The sequence below is a fragment of the Phalaenopsis equestris genome, unplaced genomic scaffold (assembly GCF_001263595.1).
Source record: "Phalaenopsis equestris unplaced genomic scaffold, ASM126359v1 Scaffold205101, whole genome shotgun sequence".
Lineage (NCBI taxonomy): Eukaryota > Viridiplantae > Streptophyta > Magnoliopsida > Asparagales > Orchidaceae > Phalaenopsis > Phalaenopsis equestris.
Window position 1 is genome coordinate 501 of NW_018224617.1, and position 9934 is coordinate 10434.

At 36.8% G+C, this 9934-nt stretch overlaps 1 protein-coding gene across 1 annotated transcript; it reads left to right on the plus strand.

Annotated features, from left to right (window-relative positions):
• Positions 1 to 2: 2 nt before the first annotated feature.
• On the plus strand, positions 3 to 9920 carry LOC110036321 (the record flags this gene model as incomplete). The annotated part of the gene is made up of 3 exons (XM_020740735.1): positions 3 to 107; positions 9221 to 9292; positions 9441 to 9920. Coding segments are annotated over 3 exons (315 nt in total), but the record flags the coding sequence as incomplete, so codon positions are not given.
• Between the last annotated feature and the right edge of the window lie 14 nt (positions 9921 to 9934).

The window sequence follows — 9934 nt, forward strand, 5'->3', positions numbered from 1 at the left end:
TTCCGGCGGACGAAGGGAAAAGTGCAGCGGCCTTAGCAGCTTGTCGAACTTTGGCTGAAGAGCTAAGCGAACAACGTTTCCCGGCTCCTAGAATTCTTTCTTTCAAAGTAATTATATTTTGCTTGCTTCGATTTTCTTTCTCGGGTCATTTGCATACATACCGCATAATTCTTATATTTTTAGATATTTAAGTGCATACCACTTAAGACCTTTAATATCACATTGAAAATACCATTATTACTAACTTTTTAATAATGAAATATACCGTTTCATGCACATATTTATAACACCGAAGTGTCATAAATATAAATATCAAACTTTAGGGGTTAGATATATAAATACATAAGAATTGTGTGGTACGTATGTAGAAGTTGAAAAGTGGAGGGTTGTGTTAGATAGTCAACAACCAACATAAAATGAAAAATCATGACATGAATCATTTTGATCATTTGTGTAAATGTTAAGGTGTCCCCTGGAAACGACGCATTGTATGACCTGAGTACAATGAAAAGTGTGCAAGGGCCGCTACACTGGCGCCCTGATGTAGTGTCAAGTAAGCAAGGGATCTCACCTCACATTACGGACGAATGTGAGTAAAGAAGTTAGTCTATTGAATTAATATTAGGATAAGATCTTGAAATATAAGTACTCTTAAAGGTAAATTAATTGAATTAATTGATCTTATGATTCATAGAAAGATCAATATCTTATGTATTCAAGAAACTAAATGGGTGCGAGAAAAAAAGCTAAAGAGATTGATATTTTAGGTTTTAAATTTTGGTATTCTGGTAAGAGTCACAATATAAATGGTGTAGGTGTAATTAGAGATAAGAGTTTCAAAGATAATGTTGTAAAAATTAATAGAGTTTGTGATAGAATTATAGCTCTTAAAATTATTATTGATATTAAGATTTTTAAATAGTTGATACTATGATTTTTAATATAATAAGTGCTTATGCTCCTAAAGTAGGTTTAAATATAAGTTATAAAGAACAATTTTGGAGTGACCTAGAAGACTTAATACAAATGATACCTCTTGAAGAAAGAATCTTTATTGGAGGAGATTTAAATGAACATGTTGGTGGAGTGGTAGGAGCTTTTAAAAATATTCATGGTGGCTACGATTTTGGAGTGATTAACGAAGAAGGTAGAACCATATTAAAAGGTGTGAACGCTTTAGATACCTTAGATCTATTGTTCAAAGTGATAGTGATATAGATGGGAATGTTATTAGTAGAATTCAAGTTGGTTGATTGAAGTGGAGGGATGCTTTGGCTCTTGTCTGCTTAGACTGAAAAGAAAATTTAATAAGATGGTGGTGAGACCTGGAATGCTCTATGACATTGAATGTTGGCCTTTAAAAGACATGCATAAAACTAAGTGTTGCTGAGATGAGAATGCTTAGGTGGATGAGTGGTTTCACGCTTAGAGACAATGTGAAATGAATATATCCTTGATAGGGTTGGTGTCAGAGAGACTCTTCTTAGATGGTCTAGATTAGGAGAGTAGATATTTTAGATTCGACTTATGTTAAGAAAGGCAGAGGCAGACCTTGAAAAACTTGGGCATATTCTATAAAAAAATGATCTTAATTTATTAGAATTAAATAAAAATATGGCACTCAATAGGACGTAATGGAGAAAAAGGATTCATGTAGCCGACCCCACTTAGTGGGATAAAGGTTTGTTGTTATTGGTCCCTCTACGACTCCACAACGTATTTTGATCTTAATAGGACTTTTTTTTGTTATGATTCATGCTTTTTCTTTTTCTATAAGTCAAAGTATGAATGAATTATTCTCATTTGCATCTTCCATCTCGTTTCCTCCTATATTAAATGTTTCGTGGCAGACAATAATTCATTTGTTCCGATTTTGTTATTTTTAAGTACATTGAAAATAATCTTATTCATGGGCAATTACCTACATATCACCTGTTGCGTGTCGAAAGGTCCACGGAAGTAGATTAATAATTTAGCATCTTAGCATTGAATGAAGATTCAACACACGCAAAATAAAATAAAAGTAAACAGGATGAGACACTTCAATTTTACATATACGTCGTAGTGGACAGCTGTGATGACGTTCGTAGATCATCAGGATCGAAGTCAAGAGCTATAATAGCCTATATAGTCCATAGAGGCTGGAGTTAGCGGCTGCGTGAGTTGTGAGCCTCTTAGGCCGTTGTGGTAGGTTGCGATGATATCTGTAGGTTGCAAGGGACGAAGTTGACAACCGCATGAGCTGTGGACGATATAGGTTGTAGTTAGTCACAAAGACTATAGTGGTGAGCTGCAATAACATTTGTAGATTGTTGGGGTTGGGGTCGGGAGTTGCATGAGCTGTGAGCCACGTAGGCCTTAGTTGGTTATGTACGGCGTAGTGATGAGTTGCGATGACGTTTATAGGCCGCAAAGCCAGGAGTCACATGAGTGTGTACCACATAGATCGTAGTTGGTCAAGCTGGTTGTAGCTAGGAGTTACACTCTTTGGGGTGTATTGTTACACCATCTTTAGTGTGTATATCATTTGGTGCTTCGTTTCTTTGCAACATACGTCGGGATTCTACGATGTATGTTGTGATTCTGTAGGGAGTTTTGCTGTAAGGAATAGGTGGTGGCTAATGGTTGTCGACAGTGGCTGGAGAAGGGGTTTACAAGGTGGGTGAGTGGGAAGCATTCGCCAAATCTTCGGTTCAAAAAAAACACTAAGCTTCAGTTCCTCCTGGTCCTTCAAGCTCAGATCTCGGTCCAGGTCCCGCTAAAGAAGGGGTTAGGGCTCTATTTATAGTCTGGGAGAGGATTCATGCTAATAAGGAAGGAACCTGGACCACTCCATCGGAAGAACTTTAGAGGTTCTCTTGATCGGACGACGTTTTGTAGACATTTGAGTGTCTTAATATCAAAATTGTGTGCTCTTGGGCTCGTTGGATTATTCATTTTGTCAAGGTGCTCGATTTGACAATAAGCTTATCAGATTTAGAATTTGTTTTACCTTCCAATTGGGCACCAAAAGCTTCAAAAAATGGTTTAACGGCTCGATCTAGGCTTAATTTGACTCGGATTGGGTCAATGTTTGTGTCATTGCATTCATCTTGTCGAGTTAGTCAGTTTGTTAGAATCAGAGTTCTGGATGATTTTTATTTGAAATTTGAATATTTCTTGCTAAAAAAATTTCCTCAAGATTCATACCACTCATCGATATCTGTGTCGAATGATGAAAATTTGTTGATGGCGAATTACCACTTAATTCTTACATATTTTTATATCAAACACCTAAATTTACTTTTTGTATTTACACTGCTCAAATCTTTCTTATCACATCAGAAATATCACAATTTTAACTTTCAAAAAGTGAAACTCACTCTTTAATGCATAATGCATAAGTAAGGTGACATATATATGTAAAAATTAAAGTAGAGGTGCTAGAGAAGTAAATTCATTAGAATTGAGTGTTATGTGTGTATCTATTTGCTCCCAAGTCTTTCATGCATATGATAGGAACAAGACAAGTTTTCGTAAAAATTAGGGCATAGATAATAGATTCTATTTCGTCAAAATAGTACAATCCCGAATACATAAAAATTAAACACGAGGTAAGCGATCTCTCCTAAACCCTAACCCTAAGATTTAAGATAAAATCACACATAACATAATTCTAAATATATTAAGCCCTATTTATACCCTACGCCCTATTTATACCCTACAATAATAACCATTAAATAAGTAAATTTCCCTTTTAGTTGTGCACCTAAGATAAGTCTTTAAATTATATTGCGGGAGCTAACATTACTCCTTTCCTAAAAGGAAACTTTACCCTCAAGGTAGAAGTGAGCAAACTATTGTTAAATCAAGTCGTATAGCTCCCACGTAGTGTCATAATCTGGCAATCATTTTCATTTAATATGCATTTCTTTCCCCCTTGTTGATTCCTAACACACCCCTTAGGACTCGAGTGGCTCTCAGAGAACTTCCATATCCTTATCCTCTCCTAGGAAGTTTCTTATGCATAAAACATAATCTATTGGTGTAACCATGTTCTTGCTATGCACAATTTCTCTCAATATTCGATCAATTGTTGTGCCCTTAGTAACTCCCACTAAACTAACTTCAACCGATCGACTGCCTTGGATGACGTCAATAATGCCCTTGAATTTTTTCCAAATTCAACATATGCATGCTTGTAGTACCATATAAGTGAGGTCTCTTGAGACTTGAAATGAGACCTAGGAGTTCTTTTCTGTAAGATATTCAAAAACATGCTTCACACTATCAACCCGGTTCATTTTAACAGTTCATAATAAAATGTGCTGACATTGTATTCATCCACTATTCATCTTTAAGATGCAAGAATATCCCATTTTCTACTATCATCCTTGTATTGTATTTCCTAAAATTATCGTCTAAGACATCCACTAAGAACAATATGAAGCAAGTATACCGAGTAATCGATCCAATGCCGACCCGCCGAGTACAAATATACTCTATGGAAGACAAATAGAAGTAGAGATTAGAGAACGAACACAAATATTCAACCCTAAGCTCTCGACGAGACAAAGCTTTTCGTGGTTTTGAGACGAAGAGGAGAGCCGGCCGAAAGCTTTCGAGAGGGAAAATGCCGAAAGGGAAGCCGAAGTGTTGAACAGGCGAACAGTAATGTGGGGTTAGGGTTTAGGCTTTTTACTTTTTACAATTTAGTTTGAATATATTAATATATATAAATAATATATTAATTATATAACTTATATTATATAAATATATAATATTTATATTACTAATACAATTTATTGATATATTATTATTATTAATTTATTATATATTATAATTTATAGAATTTAATTTTTAAAATTTGATAAATTTTTAGAGTATATATAATATAATTATTTTAAATTATTTTATATTACAAACAAAAACGATACGAACACGAATGAACGTGTCACTGTTCGTGTTTGGTTCGTTTAACAAACCAAACGAAAAAAATTGTTTGTGTTCATCTCGTTTGCTTATCGAACGAATCGGGCACGATCTCCTTGGCAAACCAAACACGAACAGTTTGCGAACAACGAGCTTTTTTGACAGCCCTATCCGTGATAAGGTTGGTGTTGCTCATGTGACAGACAAAATTAGAGAAAGTCCTCTTAGATGGTTTGGTCACATTAAACGTCGATCATCTGATGATCTGTTTAGGAGAGTAGATGTTTTAGATTCAACTTATGTTAAGAAAGACAGAGGTAGACCTAGGAAGACTTGGGCTTATTGTATAAAAAATGATCTTGATTTGCTAGAACTACATGATATGACACTAAATAGGACACAATCGAGAAAAAAGATTCATGTGGCCGACCCCACGTAGTGGGATTAAGGCTTTGTTGTTGTTGTTGTTGTTATACTAGTTATTATTGTTTGGTATAAATAAGGCTTATTATCCTTAAGGTTAAGTATGTGATGAGATTGTTGACTTGAGTCTTCGGATTAGGGTTTGAAATAAATGTCTACCTCTCAAATTGTAGGTGTTAGGGTGAGGGTTGGGAGAGTTCGCCTACCTCTCGAATTATAGGTGTTTATCCTTCATGCATTTGAGTTGAGGTGCTTGGTGTTATTAAAATAAATATTTGGTTGCCCTTACTTCTATGAAAAACTTATTAAGTTCCTATCACAGTAATGTTAGTTTTTGGATCATTACAAAGTGTTGTCAATGGGTCTTTTAAACCTATGTGAAGCTTAAGCTCCATCTCTTAAATTTGATTGCCTCTTCTACCATAAGATTCAACCGGCCTTGTTAGCACTTGATTGAAACCCTATGGGTAGCAGTAGGTGCGCACACTGATGGGAGAAACTCTTGATCTTAGGGTTATTACATGTTTGCATTTCCTCCGAAGTGAAAAACTGCATGGCACTTAAAGAAATTCTACAAATTGTTGTAGTTGTTGGATCGAAGCATCAATCCCTACAACTCTGTGTCATGTGTCTCTTGTATGTTTTGTAACTCGATCAATAATCCCAACCTTGCATTTTGTATTGCCCAAATTGTGATCTTGAGTGTCACTAAGGTCTTGTACAAACTAGGGTCACCACGAAGCGCCACCATCTTGTCTCCCTCTTTGAACTCCTTGTTAGGAGTTTCCAATTCAGCTTAGTCTCCTCTAAGTACTGCAACCATTTCATACCTTATGTCACATCAGTGCTCTCTAAATCTAAGAGAAGAAAATTCTCCATCACTTGATTATCTTTTATTGTTAAAATCACCCCTTTACAAACTCTCTTGCTCTTCCCACATGTCCCCACTATATAGCAACACCATTACATCCTACTCTCAAATTTGTCTTCGAAGGAGACTTCTACCACATCCAAATGAAGGTGTTCCCCCTCCTACTCTACAATCTCCTCTATTTTTTCATCCCCCGCCTCATCATTGCACATTATGAGAATTTCTAAGGTTTGAACCGAAAGCACAATCCCTTGGCTCGCTTCTCCTGAATATCTATCTCTATAAGGTGTTTGAATGTCATCTCCGATCATAACTCATTATTCTTGTCCCATGCTACCTCCCTTTGGAATCTTATTGTTTGAATTTTTGGTATCGTCGTGGTTGTGGCATTTTGGTATAGCGCTTCACTTGTGTTGCTTCTATTTGCCCGTTCCTTTGCATTTTTATCTTCAAGCAACTGTACTAATTCTATGGTTTCTCCTAATCCTCACTATCACCAAGTGTTGTTTGAATATTTGGCTTCAACCCCTTTATGAAATTTACTTCAAACACAGTTTCGAATATCCCTCTCTAATGGTTGGATAACATCTTAGATTTCTTCTTATAATCCATTAAGTACTTTTCCTGGACCAATGCAAAAACAACTCATGTAAATCTCCTTCTCGTGTGGTTCTAAAACTCTACAACAATCGATCCTTAATATCTTCTCATGTTTTGATTGGCTGACATTGTATTCTCTATTGATACAATGGTAGAGCTTTCCATTTCAAACACAAGCCCTCTATCATCAATTTTTCTTCCTCAATCAGTCCATTAACATCAAAGTATCTCTTCATGCAATAAACTCAACTATAGTCATCATTTTCTTCAAAGATCGACATTTTCAACTTCCTTATGTTTGAGTCTTCTCTCCACTTTCATCACCAAACTTTGTTCCACCTATAAAGCGTGGTTTGGACTTTCTTCCCGTATTGATTACCCTTCCTCCAAAAGCCTGGCTCACCCGTCCCCACGGGCTCCTAAATTTCCTTTCACTTGGAAGGTAGTCGCAGCAAAAAGCACTACGCGGTTGGAAGCAGCCCTCGACTGACGTGCCACCCAACCGTGGTTCACTGTTCTAGGCTAACATCCTTCGAATCAATCTTCTGCACCTTGAATTGTTTGTCGTTTCGTTTAGCTCTCCGCCGCATGTTCTAGCTATCTTTGGATACATTGTAATTCCTTCCAAAAATTGTCGCTCAAGTCCACTCCCGATTCCTTCACTCGATCTTGTGGCTCCATATGAGCCTAAGGCTGTGACGCTGCCCTGATGCCACGCAAATTCTTTTGATTGTTGGCACCCGCATCTACTCCAGATGTTGTCGCTCGATCCTGCAACAAGCAACAGGGGGGTGGGGGTTTGTCTGGAACACGACGATCTTTTTCATTTTTTCTTCCAATGTCGTGAATCTCCTCTCCATGGACAAGAACCACACTTCATGGACGAGAAACACTCTTCTATTTCAAATTTGATTTGGCCTACCTCTCTCTTTAATTTTTCCCAACTCCTCAAAAGTATTTAATTTCTTGGTCATCATTACTCCCAAGAAAATTTTTGTTCACGAAGGTGAAACTTTTGTACACCCCGATCCCATCATTGTCTTCCCCGCTAGCTCGAATCATGATTGTATCGTGAGATGTAGTCATGAAGGCGGTGCCACGATCCTACACGCCTTGTGATTCAAACATATCAAGACTCTATGCTTCGATTTTGTACGTCGCGATTCAATATGCAATACGATAGATCCTGTACAACACGATCCTTTCGTTGGCTTCCAGGCTAGCTTGAATCGCGATTGTATCGCAGGGTTCAGTCAAAAAGGTGACGATACCAAATCAAAATGGAACTACAAATATGCAAAGTTTCAACATCTGCATGCCGGTAGTTCCATACAATTAAATCTCCCCTCCATGGATGAGAACAACCCCAATTTGATACGAGCGAGACAAGTTTCTGCAGAAATTAGTGCAGAAATAATATATTATATTCTGACAGTACGATATCAAAATGATACAATTTCGAATACATAAAAGATAAACACTTATAATTCGAGAGGCAGAATTCTGCTTGTCTAAACTCTAACCCTAAGATTCTAGACAACAATAACACATGACCTAGCCCTAAATATATCATGTCCTATTTATATCCCAGAATAATTACTAATAAATAATTAAATTGACATTTTAGTCTTGCGCCTTGCATAAGTTTTCAAATTATTTAGCGGAAGGCATGCGAGCTCGTCTAACAGCTTATCAAGGATTCACATATATTTGTGGCTGCAACATTCACATAGGAGAAAAAAGTTCTCGAGACACCTAATATTTTATAGGAGCATTTACATACATAGCACGCAATTCTAATATATTTACATATCTCACTCCTAAACTTTTATATTTACACATATAGCACTCAAATTTTTAATAGCACATAAAAAATAACACTATTGTTGCCCCCAATAAAGATTGAAAAAATTAAGAAGTCCCACAAGTTTGGTAAATATGTTTACTTTTGATTCGTGGAGTGGAGACTTATTTTGACAGTATTTCATTTTTTTTTATGAAGTGCTGTCTGTTTTGTTTGGTTCTTTAATGAAAGATAAGATTGCTTGAATGAAGTTAAATTAAGGATCATAGGTTGTCATAGGGAAGCTGAATTCTTCTGCCAAAGTGTAATGGTAAATTTTCATACATACCCACAAAGTTCTTATGAATTTACATATGAACGCCCAAAATTTGTTATTTACACTTTATCGCACGTTAACGTCATAAACTTATGCAAGAAAATGTACATTTCACTTTAAAAACTTAGAGATAGTGGTATTTTTTGTGTGATGTTAAAGATTTGAGTGGTATGTTCCTTAACATGAATGTCTACTTGTTAGATGGGGAAATTTACGAGAATGGTGTCGTATGTAAATGCCCCTGTATTCAACTTCGCATGTGTCATTCGCCTTATTTTTATTTTCCTTATTCCAGGAGGGAAGCTCACAAGCTCGATACTTCGTATCTCGTCTAATTCCGGCTCATAAAGATCCTCCCTATGAGCAGGTATGGTTGCATTCTTGAACATATGGACTTAGGAGTGTAATTGAGCCGAGTTGTGCTCGAGCTCGAACTCAATTAACGAGCTTTATTCAATGAATTCGAGCCACCTCACGAGTCAAGACTAATACTTCAAATTATTGTCTCATTCCAGGAGGCGAGATTCGCTCAACTCCGCTCATTATCCACCGCTCAAAGAGCGAGATTGAAGGCGAGTTTCTTCCACACCGACGATCCGAGCTTCTGCGAGTGGATGCGGAGCTTCAAACTGGCCGCTCCCGAACCGAGCTAACGCCGAAGAATGACAAGTCACCGAGTTCAGACACCTCACACGATACTTGCTGATTTGTCCGCAGGTACATCTTCTTCCTCCATTCATGGAGTTCATAGAAAATTTAATGATGAAGATTCGAGGCAGCTTCAGATCTTTCCATTATATCAAATTTAGAAAAATTTCATTGGAGCTTCCTGCAAGTAAATATTGCTTGAAATATATTTAAGATTTTGAGTGGAAGAGATGAATAAGGAATTATTGTTCATTTGAAATTGCATTTGTTGTCGCTTGCTCTATTTTTCCCTATCCCTTCGGTGTAAACTGTAATTTGCTTTTGTGGCCTGAGTGCTGGTAGGAAATTTATGTAACAACAT